The sequence below is a fragment of the Oncorhynchus nerka genome, linkage group LG8 (genome assembly GCF_034236695.1).
Source record: "Oncorhynchus nerka isolate Pitt River linkage group LG8, Oner_Uvic_2.0, whole genome shotgun sequence".
Classification (NCBI taxonomy): Eukaryota; Metazoa; Chordata; class Actinopteri; order Salmoniformes; family Salmonidae; genus Oncorhynchus; species Oncorhynchus nerka.
The window spans coordinates 31,903,841-31,927,794 of record NC_088403.1 but is presented as its reverse complement, the minus strand read 5'-3'; the positions used below and the strand labels follow the sequence as shown (position 1 = coordinate 31,927,794).

Sequence of the window (23,954 nt, the reverse complement as noted above, 5' to 3'; positions counted from 1 at the left end):
CAACCTTTGTCGTCAAATTACTTTCATCCCACCCAGGATAAGCAATATTCAAAGAAAGTAGCACTTATTTTTAATTTAAAAAAAAGTTACATTAAATGCACAAACATATCAAATCCTTGACTGAGAATTCATACAGAGGTGGCTTGCGACTGTCAGCTCCTGCATTAAGCAGGACACTGTTGCCTGGTCTTCTCACCCATCCTTGCTATATAATGGATAATAACATCATTTCACCATCGCCAAGTCCTTGAGTGAGTTCCTCTGTCTCTTGGCTTTGTAGCCAGGCCGCAGGAACTCAATCTTCCTCTTCTTGGCCTCGATCTTGTTCTTGTGTTTCTTCAGCTTCTTCCTGGCTGCGATGTCAGGGTTAGCCACCGCCTGAGAGAGAAGAGTTAAAGGGTGAGATCCAAAATTACGATAAACAGTGTCTGATGTATCACTAGCTCAAAAGATTGCAGGTTGTCAAAATATGTACGTGAATAATTAACAGATTAAATACATTTTAGGCAAGGATCTGAGGAATAAGTTCAGGGTGTAATAGTCATTAATCTACCATTTGTTAACTGTGGGTAACAGGGATATTGGTATCCACCAATACCTTTTGTATTAAAAAAGTCTGTCACATGACAATCTGTAGAATTGCAGGTAACGAGCACTGCCAAACAAAGTCAATGTGTGCTATTTTTCATCTCACTTGAGTTGTGTTCCGATTATTCTTTGAATTTTCTGTAAAAAAAAAAAAGGGGGGTCCCCCGAGCACAAAGTTTGAGAACCCCTGCCATAGACTACACACCTGCATAGCCTTGTGTTTCTTGCGGTTGGCCCTCCTCTGTGAGGCATCCTTCTGAACGGCTGAGAAGGCCAGGGAGAAGGTCTGCAGGCCCACCTGCTTCTTCAACAGCTCTATTAGCTCCTGGGACAGGTTTTTCAGAGTGGGGTCTGGGGAGTAAAACGTCTAATTAAATGGAGCACTAATTTGATGCATCTCTGTGACCAACAGCTACAGAGGGATCAGTCGGAAGCGAACTACACAGAATAACAAGAGCGAGCAGTCAGACAACTGAAAGGCCAGAGAGAGCAGAGTTATGATTAGGATGATGAATTTGAGAGGAAGATGACAGTGTTGTGTTAGCTTGATCCTCGTAGCTGTTATTAAATGATGAGGACAGTAATTACAGTATGCTACCTTGGTCTGCATAGGTGCTGTCCAGTTCTCTGTAGAGAGGGGCGATGATGGTGGTGAGGTAAGGACCCAGCCTGTCTTTACCCAGGTCCACAGCTATGGCCCCCAGGAACTTAAACACACATGTTCTCTATGGGGGGAGAGAAAGGACAAATAACAATGCAAACATTTATTGCAGATATTCATCAACTCACCATCTGTAAATAAGCAGTGGTGTTGGGAAAACATAAAGGACCACATATTGGGGTGTTTGTGTGTACCTTGAGGGGTATCTTGGGTGTGTCTGCAGCTTCCCTCTTAGCCATTAGAGATAGCTTCTTCATCATCCACAGTAAAGATGGAGGACGATCATCCTTCTCATCCTCCTCTTCCTGCTTCTCTTCCTCTTTTTCTTCATCACCTTTCTCTCCATTGTTCTCCCGCTCTCCTCCGTTCTCCATCTCTTCTTCCTCCCCCCCCTCTACTTCCCGGGCAGGTGGGATTTCAGACTCGGGTGAGATCAGGTAGATCACCTTGGCGACGAACAGCAGGTTCTTGATCACCTGGGGAACGGCAGACGAGACCATCCAACCTGTCAATCGAACTACTGCCCGACGGGTGACACCTCCGACTTAAATAGTCTGTTTGCAACATCATCAGTGTAATATCGTCGTCCTTACCTGTTCTCCTGTTGACGTGTCCAGGTACTTCGACTGGAGCTGGTGACAGAATGACAGAACCAACTCTCTCATCTGGTGGAGGGAAGGAGAGGGGAAAGCCAGGTAAAAGACACATAAATCAGTATGGCTAAACATCAGTTGAGTCACACCCTTGTTTACAATACAATGCATTCAATTATCTCATTGTTATTGAAACCCCCAAAAAGCTGTTCTCCCTGTCCCGCCCCATTCACGGAGAAGCCCATCTTGATGACGCGTTTGACCCTGGTCATTCTAAGCAGGTCAAGTCATCTGTCTGTATCTTTGGTTAAGTGATGTTCAGACCCGTCTCACCTTCTTGTCTAGGTTGGTTGTAAGGAACGTGGTCGCCACAGGTTCTGGTGTGGTGGTGTTTTTGGCACTGCCCTTCTCGGTGGTCTCCTCTCTCCAGCGGGCAACCAGCTGGTCTGGCCGGTGGGCAGCGAACAGCTGACCAAACAGTTGAGAGGCGGTCAGCCACACCCAACAGTGAGGGTAACGCAGGTGGGTCTCAACATGACCTGGTGGAGGGGGGGGGGACGCATTGCTCCGTTACACAAAGGGGAAGTCAGCAGTTTACAGGGTAAAATATTACATTCAATGATCAATGAATTAATGTAGATCTATAGGTTCTAGACTTTATCATCAACCCATAGAACAAGAGAGACATTTCAGGTGAAAACGTGTAGGCACATGGGTTTAATCACACTGCTTAACATACCACAGTACTGTACTATTTATCTCACCACAGACAACGGAGATGCCTGGGGTGATTTTCAGACCGGGCCCATGTGATAGATGCCTGATGTTTGAACTACGACCATAGGAAATGGCAAGACTGCACAAACAGATGTGGGCCCAGGCTAGAGGTAGTAGTGTCTTACCCAGGATGTTAGTGAGAGTGTCTTGAGGCTTGCTGAGCTCCAGTAGGCTACAGTCCTTGGTGAGTTTGGTGACCAGGGTGAGGTAACTGAACAGCAGTCTATCTGCTGCCTTCTCATCCTTCTCCTCCTCAATCTGACAGACACACAGATATAGAGCAGCTGTTAGCACAGGTTATAGAAAATAGTAAATAAAATACAAATGCTTAGGCAATGCTTTTGAAAGTTTATGTAAAATAGTTAAATGTTCGACTCACGTCTTCAAAGTTGTTGGGGTGGATCTCTTTCTCGATGAGGGGCAACAGGGCATCTAAACGGCGGCCAAACTGAACCCCCTCTACCTCCACAAACAGCCCACACACCTGGGCCCCCAGACGACGCAGAGACACCTGGGGATAGGGGTCAGAGGTTACAGCAGGAAGACATGGGGTGCATCTCAATAGTCTAAGGTGGATTTCCCTCCTTTCCTTTATTTGCGCTTTATTAGACCCGTAGAGAAAGACAAGACTAATGTGTGTGTCCGTGCGTCCATACCTTGTCTCCAGACAGCCAAGCGTTGACCAAGGTGAACAGGGTGTTCTGGTGTTGCTGGTCCAGTTGACTCAGCAGTGATTTGATGGCAACAGCGGCCATCTTCTTACAGCGAGACGAGTCATCGTTCACCATGGCCAGTGCCAGAGGGACGAAGAACAACCCACTGTGCTGCAGCAGCAGGTTCTAGGACAGAGACGAATCAGTTACACACAGGAGAAGAATTAGGTTGTCCCCCAAAAAACTGATCTAAGGTCAGTTTTGAGTTTATTCCCTCTAATGGTTAGGATGTGGGATCTGTTTCTATAGCCAACTTCGACCAGGAGCAGTGGGTATAGAAAGCGACCAGAGTTACTGCGAGTCGAACTCCAGTAATTATGGGATGTGTGTGTCAGGAGGATTGTTGTGGATACCTGAGGGAAGGTTTGGAAGATATAGGCCATCAACTCCAGAGCAGCCTCTCTTCCTGTGTCAAACTCATAACTAACAGAGAGAGATTTTAGTATCAAAAGTCACAAACAAACGACTTACAACGAATCCCTTTAAACACAAATATATCCTACCTGAGCTGGGCCACGATGAAGTCCAGATGTGATCTCAGTTTCTTCCCCAGAGGATAATCCAGGATATACTTCTGGTAAATCTACAGGTGAAAATAACAGGAAGCACAGTTAAACCACTGTTTTAACAAGGCACCTTCAAAAATACAATACAAACAGTAAAATACAGGTTTAAAAATTAATATAAAAAGAAACCAAACCGTACATGTCTGCACTGGACCCTGATCATGCCGTTCTGCCCGGTAACAGACAGCTTGGCCACTTTCTTCATCAGCTCCTCCATCTCTGGCACTACCAGCTTCCTGGACAGGATGGCCTGTAGGGGGAGATACAGAGGAGAACAGATTAAGAATTTCACTATACACTTTGAATGCAAATACATCTATATGTCTGGTTAAATAAAGGTCTAAAAAATGTTGGGGTCTAATGTATTAGCTGTAGCAATAAAGTATGGTCTCCAAACTCCATCTCTCTCCTAGATTTGGACAGGTGGAGAGGGAGGGCGTTAGCTACCTTCAGCAGGCCGAAGGCTGTCGCCTGACGTGATTGGTCATAAATGTCCTCCTCAGCGTATCCCAGCAGCACTTGCAGCTGCGTCTCAGTTATCTTGTGTGTCTTCGTGTTCTTTACTAGGATGGTGATGGACTGACGGCGAAAAGAAGGATCATTCAATGATTTGATATGGCCACATTTCTGTTATTTCAAATCATTAAAACATACAATATGGCATGTTTTTGCATTGCGGAATGAATGTACTGTTTATATTATATTTAAGCAATAAGGCACCTCGGGGGGTTGCTATTATAAACTGGTTACCAACATAATTAGAACAGTAAACAAGTCTAAACACCTGAGGGATGTGGTATATGGGCAATATACCATATACTTAGCAGTTGAATATTGGCCATATATCACAAACCCCCGAGGTGCCTTATTAAGCAATAAAGCATGAGGGGGTGTGGTATATGGCCAATATACCACTGCTAAGGGCTGTTCTTACGCACAGCGCAACCCGGAGTGCCTGGACACAGCCCTTAGCAGTGGTATTATAAACTGGTTACCAACGTAATTAGAGCAGTAAAAATAGGTTTTGTTATACCCGTGGTATATGGTCTGATATCAGCATTCATGGATTGAACCACCCAGTTTACAAGTTCTCATATACCACGGCTTTCAGTCAATCAGAATCCAGGGCTCGAACGGCCCCGTTTATAATTGATACTATATTCAAATGTATTCATTCAACCATTTCCAGGATAGAAACAAACACTTGTGCTACCTTGAAGCAGTTCTGGACGAGTTGGAAGTTCTCTCCGCGGGCAGCGCCAGCCTTGGAGTAGTCTTTGAGCAGGACAAACAGCTGCTTGGTGAGCTGGCCTGCATTCTGCTCTACAGCTGGCAGGGCGAACCGCAACAGGAACGTAAAAGCTAAGAGAGCCTCTGTTATCACCTGGAGGCACGGAGAGAGAGATATACACTCAGATACAGACATACACACTTCTCAACACACACACACACACACACACACACTGACCTTGACGTGCATGGAGTTGAGACAGTCTAGTAGCAGAGCAAAGAAGGGATCCAGCATCTCAAGAGCAGAGGCCTCAGAGGAGTTCACCTTGGACTTCTTCAGACTCATATGGAGCAGCTAGACAGAGAAAGAACGACAACAGTCAACCAACATTCAACTGACCACAGATGAATGAACAGTAAACCACTATTCCAGCCATTGGTTACCATCTGTTCACAGGACTGGTTGTTGTTTATCTTAATGCCTGCCTGCCGCAAAACACTATTTCACCTTCTAGTCAACCTGTGTGAAAGCCTGTGAGAAAGTTCCTGAAAGTTTTAGGGAGGGTAGCTAGATTGGTTTACCCGGAGTCCAGTGTCCACTAGGATGTGCATGTTGGTGCGGCTGCTGACGGGGGCTTTAAGTCCTCCTCTCTTTGGGGTGGGGGGCAAGAGGAGGCAGCTGGGAGGAGGCAGGCGAGGGTCCGGGGGCGCCTGGGGCTTTTTGTCCCTACACACAAACAATAAAAACACGACATCAAATATTTGCGTGAGACTCAGTGAGTGAGTGAGAGACAGAGCAAGGAGAAGGGAGCATGCCTGCAGTGAGTGTGTACATACTTGTTCCGCTTGGTGACGAGGGGCAGACTCTCTGAGACCAGGCCATGGCTGAGCAGTAGTACAGCCTGATGGTCCATGGCCTGGTTCACCAGTAGACCTGACACTATCCTCTTCAACACTGCATGGGCGCGACGGGCTGTCTTCAGATTGGCTGTGTTCTCCAGGATCTAGAGACAGACAGAGAGAGAGATGGAGAGAGAGAGAGAGGTGGAGACAGAGAGATTCAGACAGAAGGAGAGAGAGACAGAGAGCAAGAGAGAGAGAGAAAGGTGGAGACAGAGATTCAAACAGAAGGAGAGAGAGACAGAGAGCGAGAGAGAGAGAGAGAGAGACAGAGAGAGAGAGGTGGAGACAGAGAGATTCAGACAGAAGGAGAGAGAGACAGAGAGCGAGAGAGACAGAGAGAGACAGAGATGGAGAGAGAGACAGAGATGGAGAGAGAGAGAGAGAGAGAGAGAGGTGGAGACAGAGATTCAAACAGAAGGAGAGAGACAGAGAGCAAGAGAGAGAGAGAGAGAGGTAGAGACAGAGATTCAAACAGAAGGAGAGAGAGACAGAGAGCGAGAGATAAATAAAGGCACATACACACCGTTTGTGGAGTAATCTGTTGATCTTCCCTGCTATCTGAGGAATTTCAGACACATCTAAGCGATACTTACATCTTTCATTGGCAGTATGAGTTGTATGACTCTGTCCTTGCCAGAGTACTGGCCCAGGAACTCATAGGAGTCCATACTCTTACTGTGGCGGGCCTCCATCAGCTTAGAGACGATCCCCTTCACCTCCTTCTCCTCAGCCACTGCACCAAACAGCTCGCTGTTGAAGATCTACAGGAGAGGAGTGGAACAATGGAGTGTGAAAGGAGAGCTGGCAAGTTTGTGTATCAAAATGGATTATGCACAGTGACACACATATATATACATATATACACACACACACACATACATATATACACATACATACACATATATATGGGCACAAACACACACAGACAGACACACAAACCCGCATAAACATACAAACACACACACAAATGGACATGTATAGGTTAGAATAGTTACATCTATTAGCAGGCCCATGCAGTGGTCCAAGTCTCCAGGCTTCAGTATCGGGGCGAGGTGAGACAGAAGTTGGTACACCGTGAACGTCAACACATGGACCTGAGCGAGAGAGAGTCAGTGGATCAAAAACAAAGCCATATCATTTCGAATAATTCACTTAATGATTGAATACATTTACACAGACAGAGATGGAGTCTCAGTCTCAAAAACATACACAGTCGGTAGTGTAAAACAATAAAAAAAATGGATTACATTAGATTTTTTCCCTACCGATCTACACAACCTTCTCCACATTTAGTGAATATTATTTATTTTTTAAACTAACGTCTTAATTGCATATATGTTCACACCCCAGAGTTTATACTTGGTGGAAGCAGCTTCGGCAGGCAGTACAAGTGTAAATCATTAACTCTTAGGGCAACATATATCCGTTGTTTTTGTCAAACTTGCTCAGCAAATTTGGTTGGAAATCATTTACGAACAGCAATGACCTTTTCTCTGACTTCCAAACAAATTTAAGTTAGAACTGAGACTGGATCACTCAACACCTACAGGAAAGCCATTCTGGTGAGTCTTTGGCATAAATATGTGTGTAATTATCCCACTGAAAAATAAAGCTATCCCCTTTATAGACTTTCACTAGGCACTGTAACAGTAGTCTTGGAGTAGCCTCCCAAATAGCACCCCATTCCCTTTGTAGTGCCCTACTTTTGACCAGAGGTCATTTGGAACGCACACCTGGGCCTCGAACCCAAGGTCTGAGACGAGGGTTTGTGGTCCAACTGTATGAAAAGACAGAGAAACCTATTCAGCTGTAGTGTTCACCTGGTAGCCCTTAACCAGAATGGACTTCATCTCCTTCAGTAGGTACTGCAGGTATTTGACCCCTAGAGTCTCGACGATCTTAATCAGGGTGTTACGAGCCACGTCTCTGATCTCCTGGAAACGATTCCTCAGCAGCACACACATCTTCATCAGGATGCTGTCAACACACACAGTGTTCATTATATACTGCGCACACACACGCACTCCCAGAGGCACGGACACACACGCGATACAGCCACATTTACAGGGCGTACCACATTTATGTTTACATTAACTGGGTGTACATACCCAGGCAGGTTGACGTCCATGACAGTCGAGGGCAGTGTCTGCATCAGTTTGACCATGGCGAAGGCTATAGGAACTCTGGCCACCTCCTCCTCCTTCACATCCTTAGACTTTACCGCCTTGCACTCCTCATCTCGCTTCACCTACACACACACACACACACACACACACACACACGATGTCATCACTCTACGACAATACTAAACATGCATTGGTGACACATTCCAAAAGATCCCCGACAGCGAGTGCAACTGGTGTGTGTTTGAGCGTGTGTGTACCTTGGCGGTCAGACACTTGTGTAGCCTGGGCAGGACAGCATTTTGAACAGTGGCATGGATAGAGGTGATCAGGGCCTCCAGCTCTGCTTTGCTCTGCGGTAATCCACTGGGAGCCGCAGGGGCTGTAGTGGAGGGGGTCGGCTTCCTCACCGGAACAGCTTTAGGCTCCGCTGTAGATTCTGTGGCGTTCGTTTCCATAGCAACACCCTCAACGGTCTCAGCGGTGCCCGTGTCCATAGTAACAACCGTGGCTGTTTCTATGGTGGTTGTTTTCGTGTCTGTTTCAGTTTCCATGGCTTCCTCAGTGTCACTCTCCTCTGATTCGACAGCTGCCACCTCTTCCTCATCAATTTCTTCATCAACGACGGTGCTCACAACTAAACAGAAAGAGGCAACATCGATCAATATACCACACGCTTGGGATGGAAATCATAATCTACTTCATTGGGACCTCTTGGTCACCGACATCCAGTCTGTTCACTCACCGTTTTTGGCCCTGGTCTTAGCTGCCTCCATTTCTCTCTCCAGAGTGTCATGGTCAAAGTGGAACGCCTCTAGAACAGTCACCAACAGACTGTGGATGGACACAGGTATGAGACAACAGTACCAATGGAAAACAAAACATATATATCACCCTCTGATAGACACAGACACCTACCTGACAGCCAGTTTCTGTTCAGCCTGTCCAGTCTGCAGTATGTGAACAAAGTGTTTAAGGTAGTAGAGGTATTTAGACCAGGTCAGTCTCCTACACACTGCTCCTATCACCTCTACTGAGGCTGACGTCATACCCTCATTCTGCAGGACAGAGAGAAACACACAGGTTACACACACAAACACACAGGTTACACACACACACAGGTTACACACACACACACACACACACACACACACACACACACACCACCAGAAAGAAGGATAACATTATTCAGTGTGTTGTGTAACTGACCTTGAGCATCTTCTCGTCGAAGAGGGCAGTCATGGCGTAGGGCATGATGTAGGTCTGGAGGGAACGAGATGACATCACAACCGTACCCTCCGTCAGCTGCTTGGCGAACTTCCTCAGAGCGCGACCTCTGCGGTGGATCTGAGAGACAAAACATTAAGCGCTGGGCTGAACACCACGCGTCCTGACTCATTTGAAGAGCGTCGGCTGTATGGCTACAATCCAAGTTGCCCCGAAACCAGGCTAAACAGTGCATTTTCCCGGCACACACGTTCCCAAATCTATACTGTAACAGTGACTGACGTCTTACCTGGATGTGCTTCATGTGCTCAAAGAAGTCAGACTCGGGGTCGTTGTAGTCGGTGAGCTGCACCAGATCTCTGAAGTCTCTACGGGTGGGGAAGGTCTTCACCAGACACGCCAGCACTGTGGTGTAGTCATGCTGCACACTCTGAGAACACAGGAGAGACACACTGGACCCAAGTTCTCGTGTGTGTGTGGTGTGTGTGGTTTGTTTGTGTGTGTGTGTGTGTACTAACCTCAGTCTTGCTCCTCAGTCCTTTCCTGACTGCGTCCAGTATGGTGTACTGTACTATCTCCTTGTAGTCCTCGTCTCCCCGACCCACTGCAGCCAGACGTGTAAGAACAGCAGACAGACACAAGGTGGCGTTGTCTGCCAGGGACATGTCTCCAATCTACAACGCAGGAAGGAAGACGGTTGAATTTAATGAATGGACGAATTACATTGCTGCTAATATTCCTTTGAAGATTCAATTATTTCCACTATCATCAGAAAACGAAGAGCAAAAACCACAGACATGCATGGACACGTGTTAAGCAATATGCGCCACAAATGGTTTGTCGAAAGCTACATACGGATACATTTATCGATTCATAAAGTGAACGGGACATCTAAAATAAGACGGGAGCGTTCCAAGACACGACCAAAGTCGACGCGATAGTCAAGAGACCGGACTGCAGCGTAACCCCCTTCTGTAGTGTCTGATCTGTCCCGTGTGTCTGCCGTGCGGGTGTTGGGTCTCACCTCGAAGGAGGCGAAACAGTTGTGCATCACGGTGTAGATGAAGTTCATATCCAGCGTGTCCATGTCGTTGATCCTCCTGGTGGCCTCCTGGAAGGCTGTGAGACGCACGTCGAAGTACACCTCGTCCAGGTGACGACTGTCAAACGCATTCAACTGGAGGGAGAGAAAGGGGCCGATGGTTATACATGGCTGTGTGTGTGATAAACATGGGTTGTTTGTTCCTGTGTGTGGTTTTTCCAGCCCTACCTTAGCAGCTGTATCTGTGATGTACTTCAGTCCCCTTTCCAGGTCTCCCAGAGTCTGTTGGGAGACAGTAACACAGGTAAACTTTCTGCGATTCACATCATACGGACCACTAGATATGAGTAACGGGAAGCACGTAAGGCCCGGCTTCAGCAGCTAAAGATGTGAAAATGAGTGAGCTCAACAGAACACACACATCTGGAGTCAGGCTACGGGGGCCTGAGGTCCTACCTGGAAGACGGAGGTGAGGGCCTGCCTGGGCAGCTTGTTGTGGAGGATGGAGAACAGTCTACTGATAGGCTTGAGGAAGTAGGCGGGATTAGAACACTGTCTTAGCAGGTTCTGGACTGTAGACAGGATGTCAATCTCGGTCTCCTGAAACACAAGGGAAGGGAAGTACATTTTAATTCGAGTCATTCAGCAGACGCTCTTATCCAGACCTTACAGTCGTGAGTGCACACATTTTCGTACCGGTCCCCGGTGGGAATCGAGCCCGCGACCCTGGCGTTGCAAGCGCCGTGCTCTACCAACTGAGCTACACGGCAAATACTCATGAGCGTAACATTATAACATATAACCTACCACAACGCAAGGAAACGACAGGACAGATCAATAATGAGTGGGAGCTCACGTAACACATACCACGGTATAACGTAACACAACCTGGCATGACGTTACCTTCGAACAGTCCAATACAGCGCGAAGGCCTAAACAAACAAACCACAACACAGACATCACATATCCCTAGAACAGTAACACGGCGTTGTACCTGTGGGTTGCGGGCCTTCTGGAGGTATGGCAGCAGCAGGCGGATGAGCACTGAGCTCTGGTCCTTATCACTCACAAACCTGCTGAGCCTGGAGAGGAGAGAGAGATCATGACATTAGCCTGTGGAACCCATAACTATCATCACCACCATACAACGACCTGGAACCTGAGAGGGAGAGCTGTGATAAAGATCACAAAGAGCAGGGGCTAGAATACGCCATCTATGATCAGTTGGCGTTAGAGATTATTCGACTGTCTACAACAGGGCTCTCCAACCCTGTTCCTGGAGAGCTGCAGTCCTGTAGGTTTTCGCTCAAAACACAATCTAGCACATCTGATTCTAATAATTAGGTGGTTGATAAGCCGGAGTCAGCTTAGTAAACAACTGGGGTTGGAGTGAAAGCCTGCAGGACGGTACAGTGGCTCTCCGGGAACAGGGTTGGAGAGCCCTGGTCTACAATGATCACAAAGTCAGCACGTCGCCACAGCACAGTAGTCAACGCTTCATAAAGGACGCAGAAGGATGTGAGGACCGAAGGACTTACTTTGAGAGGATGTTGAGCTCCTTGGCCACCTGGGATCTAAACTTCTTCTTCTTGAGTCGGACAGAGTTGCGTACGATGCCACTGAGGTACTGTAGCAGGGTGGAGATGTGGGGCAGGAGTAGCCTGGCACCCTGGGTCAGATGCTCTGAACAACACAAATAAACCATTCATTTCTGCACTTTTATCAATGTGCACACTTTGTATTTGCTATTATTTACAAGGATTTTTTTTTTATTACAAACTTTGTATACAACCCATTTTGCATTTGCTTATACCTACTAGAGCCCAGAGTTTGTCCATGTCACCAAACGAGGAAAAATCTCCTAGTCTGGTCCATCGTTATACTGTTTAGTATTGACTTTTATTAGTAGCATTTGCATATTCTAGCAGTGGCCCTGTAAACATTGCATTTGCGTATTCTATATGTTGTCCATAGGCCTCACCCAAAGAGACGTAGGCTCCCTCTGGTGGCTGGGGGAACACACTGCCGTTGACGCTCAGCTCCGCCTCCTCACCATCCGAAACCAGAAGGTCCTTCGTGGTCACCAAGGACTCGGCGATGTCCATCACCATGGCAACGGTCTGGGTGGAGACATTCTTGGCGGAGAGCAGGGCGAACACGTTGAGGAGGACGTCACACTCCGGGTGACCAGACTTCTGCTTGGCCAGGAGGGGGAAGTACCTGAGAGAGGAGGAGAGGAAAGAAGGTGGCCACTTTCAGGCGGGTTGAATCTGTGACCTACCACTGGGTCATGGCAAATTCCTCCTAGTTCCACACTGGAAACTGGATTGTTGCCAGAAACATTCTCCCATTAACATACTGATCTCATTGTGAAAAGGACTTGGCCTTAGTGCAGCTGAAGTCTCAACACAACGACTGTTTGATAAGCTTACCTGGCATTCTTGCTCCAGACGTGGATGAGTTTGAGGAGGGGGGTGGGGGAGTAGGGGCTCTCTGTTGGCAGACGGCAGACCTGGGGCCAGACGATAGCCTGGAAGACGGCATCGAGCTCATCTGGGGTGAAGCTGTACGAGTCAAAGCCATCAAAGAAGTCCTGGATCCTCAGGACCCCCAGGCGCCTCAGGTTCTTCAGAGGAGCGATACAGCCGGCCTTTAACTGGGCAGAGAGAGAGAAGAAAACATTGAGGAGTTTTTAAAACCTGTTCATCTATTTTTAGCCTTTCAGCTGCAAAACCAAGAGGCGACAAAACAACTTTAAGGAGTTACTGACTTGTCCTAAAAAGCCATGTTTGTGTGCAGTACCATACATGAACATCAACATGCTTTATACATGCTCACACCTGCAACTGCCAGGACAGGCCTCTCCGAGCCTCCTGTTCTAGTATAGGTCTCAGAGGGCGAGCTGCAGCATACAGCCACAATGGCTACACTGCAGCTCCTGCCCAAGACCAGAGTTACTGACTTGAAACTTTACTAAACGTTTTTCTCAAGAGACATCAAATCTGATTTGATTTTGTCACATGCGCCCAGATACAACAGGTGAAATGCTTACTCACAAGCCCTTAACCAACAATGCAGTTTAAAGAAATATAAGTAACAAATAATTAAAGAGCAGCAGTAAAATAACAATAGCATGGCTATATACAGGGGGTACCAGTACATAGTCACTGTGCAGGGGCACTGGTTAGTCGAGGTAATATGTACATGTAGGTAGAGTTAAAGTTACTATGCATAGAACCCAGGAGCTTATTATCAAGCTTCTCTGAGTAGGAGTGCTGATCTAGGATAAGGTTGCCCCCTGTCCAAATAATAATTTTAATCGTGATCTAAAAAGGCAAAACTGATCGTAAATCAGCACTCCTACTCATCCAGCAGCCTCTAGTTACATTTATTTTTAATTTTACCTTTATTTAACTAGGCAAGTCAGTTAAGAACAAATTCTTATTTTCAGTGGTAGCCTAGGAACAGTGGGTTAACTGCCTGTTCAGGAGCAGAACCTTGTCAGCTAGGGGATTTGAACTTGCAACCTTTCGGTTACTAGTCCAATGCTCTAACCATTAGACAACCCTGCCGCCCCTGGTCTGTCCCCTGGTCCAACAGAGAACATACAGTAGGTTTCTCAAGACTGAGCTTCTGTGAGACAGTGAGACCCTCCGGCTGTGTAAATACCTGTTCTCTCTGGTTGAGGATGGTGGAGACAGAGGCGGTGACACACAGTAGGATCTGCAGCACCCTGGGCAGGTGTGTGTTGATGAGGTGGCCCAGTTTACTGATGACTGTGTTGACTATGTTCAGCAGGCTGTGCTGCCGACCCAGAGGAAGGACGGCAGAGAAGTCCGTCTCGGATATCGCTTTGTCTACTGCAGCTAGACACAGACCTGGAGAGAGGGAGGGGAGAAAAACATAGAGAGAGAAAGAAGAAGAGTTCTAAGTGTTCGAATGTCACACTTTTAAAACAAACACACACACACACACACACAACTAGGCTAAAGCTACAACATAACGGCCGAATAGACCGATGAGACAGGGGGCAACAGAGCCATTCACTGAGGAATAAGACGATAAACACTCCGCTCCCATACAGGTTGTATATCACATGACGGAGGGCGCCCTACCCTGTCCGTGGTGGCAGACGGGCTCCAGCAGGAGGTCAATGAACATGCCCAGCTCCTCAGACTGGCATCCTGCCAGGAACCTCAGCACGATGGAGGAACGCTGCATGGCGCCAGACTTGCCCTGGAACTTACTGCCAGTCTTACTGCGCATCCGCCCAAACAGAACCCTACAGAGGTTACGTTAGAGGAGAGGGGGGTTATATTGGAGTAGTAAAGGCGACACATAAATAGGCCTCAAGTTTAAGTTCACAAGAAGACACAGACGAGTAATAACAAACAAGAGTAATCGCACACGCACACACACACACCTCATAAGCAGCGGGATAAGCTGGGCCCTGTGCGAGGCGTCCACCACGGCCTGCTCCTCTGAGATGTTGAAGTGAACGATCTCATCCTTGAAGTGTTTGTCATCCAGCAGCCTCTCCAGATTCTCCCTGAACACAACAGTCACGTCAAAGACATTCAATAGACTTTGGGTCCAGAAGCACAAGACATTTCAGAAAAAGACATCAGATGAAGACATTTCATTACTATATCACAGCAAACACAGAAAGACGGTGTATCAAATGGCCTGCCACCAGATACTGAATCAAGATATATTAGCAAATCCACAAGCCTATCGGCCTGTACAGCTTCAAAGAGGCACCAGAGCAATGTTGCTGACAGGGTCTACACAGGGTCTCCAAGCTGATTCTGTGAACTCTGTCAGTGGTAGTACACTATGGGAAATGAAATAACAGAACTCCTATTTCCTTCCATCATTCTGCTCTCAGTGATGTTAGATGGGAAACGGTTAGTAAATGGATAGTTTAATAAGGGAAGTGAAGAGAGGAACTCCCGTCAGATCTGTGGTTCTGGGTGGAGGTTAACATTCCTGCTCAGTGGAACCTGAGAGGACCAGTGATGTCTCTGATCTCTATCAGCACTGGTAACAATGACTCCCATTGAGGGACCGGGAGTCCATAACAGTCATTACAGTATCCCTTACTCTTACTCCGATCACCTGAGCAAAAAATGTTAAATGGTGATTTTGGAAAGTACGTTTTACGCCTGGCGGACTGTAAAAGGACTGACGGTGTGTTACGACAAGAGGTAAGACGAGACGTTGTGCGACAGTGTCGTTCGGAAATAAGCCAGAGAGCAGACTTACTTGTAGGGGAGGACGTTGGGGTCTTTGTAGGTCAGAACACACTCCAATGCTGCCCTCTGAATCTGCTGGTCCTGGTGGCACAGCAACTGAACAGACACACAGTCACACACTGATAGCAGCACACTGACAGAGACTACCCGCTGTTTAGGTAGAAAGGCTGATAACGGGTCAGATAAGTATGTTTAATTGAGTATACAGTTAATGCGTGGTAAAATAGGCATATAGGGAGAACAGCCTAGAGTAATTTCATGCGAGTAGCTGATGTGAGTGAGACCTTTAAACAGGTCGACATTCACAAGGCCGCAGGGACAGACGGATTACCGGGACGTGTACTCTGAGCATGCGCTGACCAACTGGCAAGGGTCTTCACTGATATTTTCAACATATCCCTGACTGAGTCTGTAATACCAACATGTTCCAAGCAGTCCCTGTGCCCAAGAACACTAAGGTAACCTAAGCCTAAATGACTACCGACCTGTAGCACTCATGTCTGTAGCCATGAAGTGCTTTGAAAGGCTGGTCATGGCTCACATCAACACCATTATCCCAGACCCACTCCAATTTGCATACCGCCCCAACAGATCCACAGATGACGCAATCTCTATTGCACTCCACACTTCCCTTTCCTACCTGGACAAAAGGAACACCTATGTGAGAATGCTGTTCATTGACTACAGCTCAGCGCACAACACTATAGTGCCCTCAGAGCTCATTACAAAGCTAAGGACCCTGGGACTAAACACCTCCCTCTGCAGCTGGATCCTGGACTTCCTGACAACACATCCGCCACGCTGAACCTCAACAAGGGGGCACCTCAGGGGTGCGTGCTCAGTCCCGTCCTGCACTCCCTGTTCACTCATGACTGCATGACCAGGCACGACTCCAACACCATCATTAAGTTTGCCGACAACACAACGGTAGGCCTGATCACCGACAACGACGAGACAGCCTATAGGGAGGTGGTCAGAGACCTGGCCGTGTGGTGCCAGGACAACAACCTCTCCCTCAACGTGATCAAGACAAAGGAGATGATTGTGAACTACAGGAAAAAGAGGACCGAGCACGCCCCCATTCTCATATACGGGGCTGTAGTGGAGCAGGTTGAGAGCTTCAAGTTCCTTGTTATCCACATCACCAACAAACTATCATGGACCAAACACACTAAGACAGTCGTGAAGAGGGCACGACAAAGCCTAATCGTCCTCAGGGGATTGAAAAGATTTGATAAGGTTCTACAGCTGCACCATCGAGAGCATTCTGACTGGTTGCCTCACTGCCTGCTATGACGATTGCTCAGCCTCTGACCGCAAGGCACTACAGAGGGTAGTGCGTGCTGCCCATAACCTCACTGGGGCCAAGCTTCCTGCCATCCAGGACTTCTATACCAGGCGGTGTCAGGCCCTAAAAATTTTGAGACTCCAGCCACCCTCGTCATAGACTGTTCTCTCTGCTACTGCACGGCAAGTGGTACAGGAGCGCCAAGTTTAGGACCAAAAGGCTTCTACCCCCAAGCAATAAGAATCCTGAACAGCTAAGGGCTGCCCAGACCCCTCTTTTACGCTGCTGCAACTCTTTGTTTATTATCTATGCATAGTCACTTTAACTCTACCTACATGTACATATTTCCTCGACTAACCAGTGACCCCGCACATTGACTCTGTACCGGTACCCCCTGTATATAGCCTCCACATTGACTCTGTACCGGTACCCCCTGTATATAGCCTCGCTATTGTTATTTAACTGCTGCCATTAACTTATTTGTTACTTTCTTTTTTTTTGTTTTACCCAACACTTGTTTTTCATAAAACTTCTTAAAGCATTGTTGGTTAAGGGCTTGTAAGTAAGCATTTCACTGTAATGTCTACACCTGTTGTACTCGGCGCATGTGACAAATACAATTAGATTTGATGATGATAGGTGAGATAGGTAAGTTTACCTGAGTATACAGCTCATTGAGGCTATTCTCCAGGTACAGAGAGCGAGGGTTGGTGAACTTGGCAAACACCTTCAGGTGAGCGATGAGTTGCCTGGGAAAGAAATGAAAATGTCTTTAGAAAATACTATACGGCACTGAAAATGCATTGTGAAACAAAAATAAGATGTTTTATTTCCAAAATCTTCAACGTGATCATCTCTTACTTGGCTGCTGCTCTTTTTGGTGGCATCTTCCTCTCTGGTCTAGCCTCCTCCTCCTCCCTGTCCTCCTCTTCCTCTCCCACCATGCTAGCCTCCATGGCAGGACTGCTCCTCTTCCTCAGGTCCTGAGTAGGCGCCACCAACAGGTCAGCTTGGTAGAACTCATTCCTGCCAATCGTGAGAGGAGAGGGGCATAGGGTCATTTAAGACAGTGGACAATGGTGCTCTTTCTCAAAAGCCTTTCTTAGATTTATTGCGTCTGGTCTCCTCGTCTCCTCCTCAAAATGAAAAGACCAGAGGTTCCTCTCCGTAGGAGGGCAGTGTAGTGTGTAATATCTAGTCGTGTGTAGGGTATAGCGTAGGACGAACCTGATGAATCGTAGCAGCAGTGGACTGAGCTCCCTACTGCGTGGTTCTACGCGGTCAGGGACCAGAGCCATGGCCCTCCACAGCAGGCCCCTGAAGTTAGTGAAGTCTGTCCTCTCGCTGGGGTCAGAGGTCATCTTCAGACGCTGCAGGAACAGCACCCCCACGTCCCCGCTCTCGATGACATCACAGCCCGGCTCCCCTTGCAGCTCCGAGCCACAATCTTCATCATCGGCCTCATCGTCGCCTTCACGCAGCTCCTTTTCTGTTAGACAGGACATTTTCTTGATCGTTTTATATCGTTTTATATCGACACAAATAGCTCATCACAGTGTTAGAAAAACAGATCACAAATGAGCACGCACTCACCAGCAAGACCTGCCACCAACTCCAGCTGCTCATGGTAGACCCTCCAGAAGTCTTTGTTGTCCATTCCTCTGGCATGGGTCCTGGAGAGAGACACAACACGAGGAAGAGATGAACTGCGTTATTTGGGGGGGTTAAAAGGTCATAGAGTATGATCCTTTAGATTTATTGTGGTTGTGTGTTCTTACACGATGAGTTCAATGACTGGGTCCCACAGGGGTTTGAAGTTGACGAACAGCATGGACATAAGATAGCGTAGAGGCACCTGCAAATGGAAGATGCAGAACGTAACTTAATCATCCATTAAGATAATCAAACGTTAATCAAAGGTCCCGAGTCTGTTTCGAAATCTAGGATCCCATATCTACGTTTTAGGTTCCAAATCTAAGTTTTATCTTCTGGGTACCTGTTGGAAGGTCCCCTGTGTCCCCCGGGGTAGTGATCTCTCTACCAGGTCATGTCTGAGCTTCCTGAGGTGCAGCAGCTTCTCTCTGTAGTCCTGCACGGAGGCAGGGACCAACTCAGCCTGAAAACACACTGCAAACACAGGCTGGACCTCCACACTGTCCTCACTCTGAGAACACAGAGAGAATCAGAGTTCAAATGTGTTGTTATTGTCCATTTAGGCTCAAAATGGAAAGTTCTCTCAATTATCTTCTGCCATGTGAACCAATTCAATTGACTTGAGCAAATAAAGTCATAATTATCAATTTACAAGACATCATTTGGTTGTTCTGTACCAACCTCTGACGGTTTGAGCTCAGCCTCAAAGTGGGTCAGAATCCTCAGTGTCAGCAAGCGGATCTGAGGGAGGAAGCATGGTGGAGAGGGTTAGGTCACAGTTTAAACGCAACTAACAAAGTACCCAAAATAATTCTATCTACTTCCATACTTTGGAGCTGTTGGAGGATAGGTTGACGTGCAGCATCTGGTGCAGGTCGAGCAGAGCACCGTGGGATAGGTGCTCGGAGCAGCCGTTGACTGACAGCCGGGTGTAGTAGAGGTCTCCTAGCAACAGAGCCGACATGTCTGTTGGGAACTTCCTGTGACACACACAAACACAGGAAGTTGATCAGGGTCAAAGTGCACCAATTACAAGAACAAAACCAGTTACCAGATTATATAACCAAACATTAATGGCACCAACAAACTCACACAGATTTACTGTACCAATCCAAAGCTTTATCTCTGGTCACAGCAGTTATTCCCACTAAATGGGAACTAGTCTCCAAGAGCTGGTGATATTTCTCTACTTTTAAGTACTTACTGGATGATGGGCTTGACCCGCTCCACTGGCACCAGGGAGAGAACCTCAGCAGATCCATTCAGACTGAGCAGGGAGCTGAGGGCCTGCCTGGCCACAAACAGACCGCCTAGAGGACAGAAAAGGGGAGAGATCTTTATTTTACCAGCTCCTGGGTTACTACTGGAGGGACAGTTAGGAGCTAGAACAAATGTGCATTGAATGGAACACAACATTCATCTGTTTATCAGATAAGAGCAAACATTGAATGGAACACAACGTTCAACTGTTTCACAGATAAGAGCAAACAAGGGCAGCCCATACCTTTCCCCAGCGCTTCTCTCTCCACATTCAGTAGCAGGCGATTGAGGAGGGCTGTCAGACTGGGAACGACACACCCTGCTGCCAGTGGTCTGAGGTGGGGCAGGAGGACCAGGGCTGCCCAGGGCAGGGACAGGTCAGTGATGGCCTGGTTCGGGTCCTGCGGTAGGCTGATCAGAGAGAGGATCAACTCTGGTACTGACACCTTCTCTGTCCCATCACCTGGCTCCTTAACGGGGGTCTTTCCGGTGAATACCAGGGGGTAGGTCTCGAAGGCCATGGAGCCATCTGTAGGGGGCGGGGCTTTAGCCAGGATGAGACTGACCAGCACCTCCATGGCAGAGTGACGAGACACAGAGTCTAGACTGGAGAAAAAACCCTCTAGGTACTGTAGCAGACTGGGCAGGAAGAACTGGAGAGAGATGGAGAGAGAGAGAGACGTATGGAGTGGCAGAAAGGAGAGAGATTACGTTATCTATGTCCAGTGAAGGAAGCTTACTCTGCCGGAGTCATCTAGGATGAAATTGCCTGGTGTATTGATGACATTAGTCCACGTACCTGTTCAAACCGTTTCATGGTGAACATCTCCTTAGTGAACTCCAGTATCAGGTCCTGGTCCATCCCACTGCTGAACACCTTTTTGACCGTGTCCTGTGTGAGTGTGTTAGGCAGGGAGACATTCTCCCCCAGCAGTAGAGAGGAGATGATCTGGAGCACGAGTCTACAGCAGGGTCCTGGGAGGGCTGGGGTCTGGAGCAACTCATGAACTGCCTACAGAGGCACAGAGAAGGACAAAAACACCAGAGGAATCTATACATATGACGCCAATAGTCAGATTTGAAACCAAACTGGGTTCAAGGCAAAAGTGTGATCTGAAAATGAAATGGACACAAAGTATTCTTCTATGTAAATGTATACAGTATAAATGGAGACGGTCAAATACATACAGAGATACACACAGCCTCTGAACACAGAACAAACTCTATGCTTATTCTTAGTTTTACTTATTCATGTCGCACAGATAAATGGTGACCCCCGGCCCTACCTGACAGACAGCGTCTGGCTTGGTGATCTTGGCTCCGTTGCGGTGTCCCACCAGGGTATGGAGGATGAAGAGCAGACGCTCCAAGTGGTCGGATGCCTGACCCTTCTCATCAACATTGGTCTTATTCAGGTTCCGTAGGGCCTCACTCACACATGCCTAGAGAAAGACAAAAACATTCACAGTTAAACAGCCCTGGACCAGGATAATGAACAGTATCACTCAAACAGTCCGACAGACAGACGACAACAACCCATCTGTCACACAGGCCTACAAAGAGTTTACATTGGCACTATGCAGAACCAGTTGTGAGGTAAAAATGCTCCGTAACCTGTAGAGACTCCCACAGAACCAGGAAGTGCTCTTTCTCTACGTGATTGGCTGCTGCCTGGGCCATTTGATCCAGTGCCTCTCTGACAGCATCCCAGGGTAGAGATACTTCCTGGTCAGCACTTGGTCCAAGCTTCCTCAGAGCAATTGGGAGGGCCTGGAGGAGAGGAGAGGGAAGAAGGATACAACAGAAAAGGGGTGTGAATGAAAGATCTTTCAACTGAATATACACGCATAAGACTCCACTTTGTTAACCTTTTTCGCAAAGAGTCTAATCTCCTATTTCCTACTGTATAACCTAATGAACTCACCGTGCCAGCGCAGGAGTGGAACATGTTGCGGACTCCTTTACACATCTCAAACAGCAGCTGTCCCACCCCCTCTGCCTTCCCAGGGTGCTTCTCCAGGTCCAGGAACATGTGGTTGAGAAGGGCGTCAAGATCTGGCACCTGGCGGGCATCGATACAATTCATTCAATCAGATCTGATTTCATCACCACTGGATGCCAACTAGGTAAGACCACAACACACCTTTCTCATCAGAAAAGAAAAACTCTCTGCCGCAAACTTTCGTATGTGTTCCTTCTTGTGTGCCAACAGTGTACTGTACAAGCTGTAGGGGAGAAGGAGAGATAAGTAAACACCGATGTCATATATGCCAATATGACATAGATAGGAGACGATAACAACAATAACGCTGGAGCTTCTAGCACCGTCTGTCTACTCCTACTGCAGCCAGGTAGGCCTAAGGCCCAGTCTCACCTGTACATCTTGGTCATGTCCTTGACCATGAGTCTCCAGAGGTACTTGTAGAGGTAGGAGAGGCAGGTGAAGGCCCACTCCAGTATCTCTGTGTCCTGGGTCTCCAGGAGAGAGGTGATGATGACAAAGAAGTCAGGGAAGTGGGGGTAGAAATCCATCTGGAGGTCCCTAGCCAGCTGGACCACCAGGCTGATGCATAACGGAGGGAAAAGTTGTGATTTGCAGCACACACACTGCAAGCAACAAGCTTGCCAATGAAGAACAAACATTACATTTGTTTCCACACGATATGAAGCTTGTGTGCATTATTTATTGGCACATTTAGGAATCTTCTACAGAACATATTCCTATCTATAGTTTGTACCTTCCTCCTCAGCCTCACACTGTAATCTCAGGTACACACACACACAGTAATCTCAGGTACATACTCCAGTAGAGGCTGGCAGCCAAGGCTGTTCTTGGTACTAAGGTGAGTCTTCAGGCTCTCCACTATAGACCTCTGATGGAACACCAGAAGGTTGAAGGACTGGCTCTTGTTGGACACCTCCCTCAGGAAGGTGGCTGAGGAACAGGTGAATGGGTTTCAGATTAGTCACTGGGTTCTGCTCATGGGGACATGTTTGGAAGTTTGAAAAGGACATGTATTGGGCCAGATGTGATAGTAGTAGTGAAGCTCCTTGGTGTGACGAGTTATGTACTTACTGAAATGCTCTGTCAAATTCAGGTCCCTCCATTTTGTCAGTCCTTCTGAAAAGTAAGTGTCTACCTCCTACAACGGAAAACAGGGTTACATGCCATGGAATGATATTAACAACGACAAAAACGTATTTTTTAAACAAATGTAATAGGGGAGCTGCAGTCTAACAGAGAACGCATACCTCATCATAACTCCCAGTTCTGTCAATGCGATGGATGACATCGATATTGACATTGGCAAGCCTTTCAGCAAACGTGAGAAACTGTAAAGCAAACGATCGAGTTAGCTACTTTCTGTGGTGTACTAACGTTACAGTAATGAAATGCCTCGCTAGCTAGGCTACATATGATATTTAACATATTCAAGCAGCTTCGTAGTTGATTCATTAATCGTAGCAATGGGAAAAAAATGTTTAATTTGAAACTGTTCAGACATTATGAAAACCAGGCATGAGAGATGGCTATGCATATTAACAAATATTTTGTTATTTCCAATGCAATAGCTAAGCAGTCGTCGCTAGCTATGCTAACAACTGTGCTACACAGATTCCCAACAATACTCACCCTGAATGTGTTCTCAGATTTATGATACGACGACTTGGATTTGATCTTCATTTTTGACGTGTCTATTTTTCTGATGAATGTTAAAAAATATATGTAATCCACGTTTCAAATGTGTATGAAAACAACAATGTATAGACTAACTGTGTTTACACACATGCCTGATGCCGGGGCGCAGCCATATTGGATGAAGCATCATGGGAACGTTTTGCTTTTCCACGTGGTGAGAAGACACAGAAGGGGGCGTAGTTTTGCAACAACTTCAAGGATTACTTCCTGGATACTTTTGTTTCTCAATGACAGCTCAGTCAGTGTCCATACAGTGTCCATACCAGAGGCGGCTGCTGAGGGGAGGACGGCTCATAATGTTGGGCGGTACAGAGCAAATGGAATGGCATCGAACACATGGATGTATTGCTACCATTCCACCTATGCTGCTCCAGC

The 23,954-nt window shown here is 47.2% G+C and overlaps 1 protein-coding gene across 1 annotated transcript; it reads right to left on the bottom strand.

Annotated features, from left to right (window-relative positions):
* Window positions 1-47: 47 nt before the first annotated feature.
* Window positions 48-23,702, bottom strand: utp20 (UTP20 small subunit processome component). The gene is made up of 58 exons (XM_065021702.1): window positions 23,514-23,702; window positions 23,132-23,212; window positions 22,956-23,022; window positions 22,682-22,814; window positions 22,254-22,442; window positions 22,023-22,104; window positions 21,804-21,941; window positions 21,494-21,649; window positions 21,166-21,321; window positions 20,679-20,891; window positions 20,124-20,532; window positions 19,824-19,929; window positions 19,449-19,599; window positions 19,301-19,360; window positions 18,963-19,130; window positions 18,745-18,821; window positions 18,560-18,639; window positions 18,194-18,455; window positions 17,828-17,992; window positions 17,625-17,715; window positions 15,689-15,774; window positions 14,847-14,972; window positions 14,539-14,705; window positions 14,093-14,301; window positions 12,856-13,079; window positions 12,405-12,643; window positions 11,962-12,106; window positions 11,418-11,505; window positions 10,880-11,023; window positions 10,652-10,705; window positions 10,406-10,558; window positions 9,900-10,055; window positions 9,671-9,811; window positions 9,364-9,501; window positions 9,073-9,212; window positions 8,900-8,988; window positions 8,415-8,791; window positions 8,140-8,279; window positions 7,852-8,008; window positions 7,027-7,125; window positions 6,625-6,792; window positions 5,966-6,132; window positions 5,711-5,855; window positions 5,367-5,483; window positions 5,112-5,282; window positions 4,346-4,477; window positions 4,038-4,148; window positions 3,836-3,915; window positions 3,686-3,755; window positions 3,276-3,458; window positions 2,999-3,130; window positions 2,745-2,877; window positions 2,176-2,381; window positions 1,843-1,914; window positions 1,444-1,725; window positions 1,187-1,313; window positions 794-939; window positions 48-378 (listed from the first exon to the last, which is right to left on the bottom strand). Exons 1-58 carry the CDS (start codon window positions 23,562-23,564, stop codon window positions 226-228), a joined length of 8,502 nt encoding a protein of 2,833 aa, XP_064877774.1. The 5' UTR covers window positions 23,565-23,702; the 3' UTR covers window positions 48-225.
* Between the last annotated feature and the right edge of the window lie 252 nt (window positions 23,703-23,954).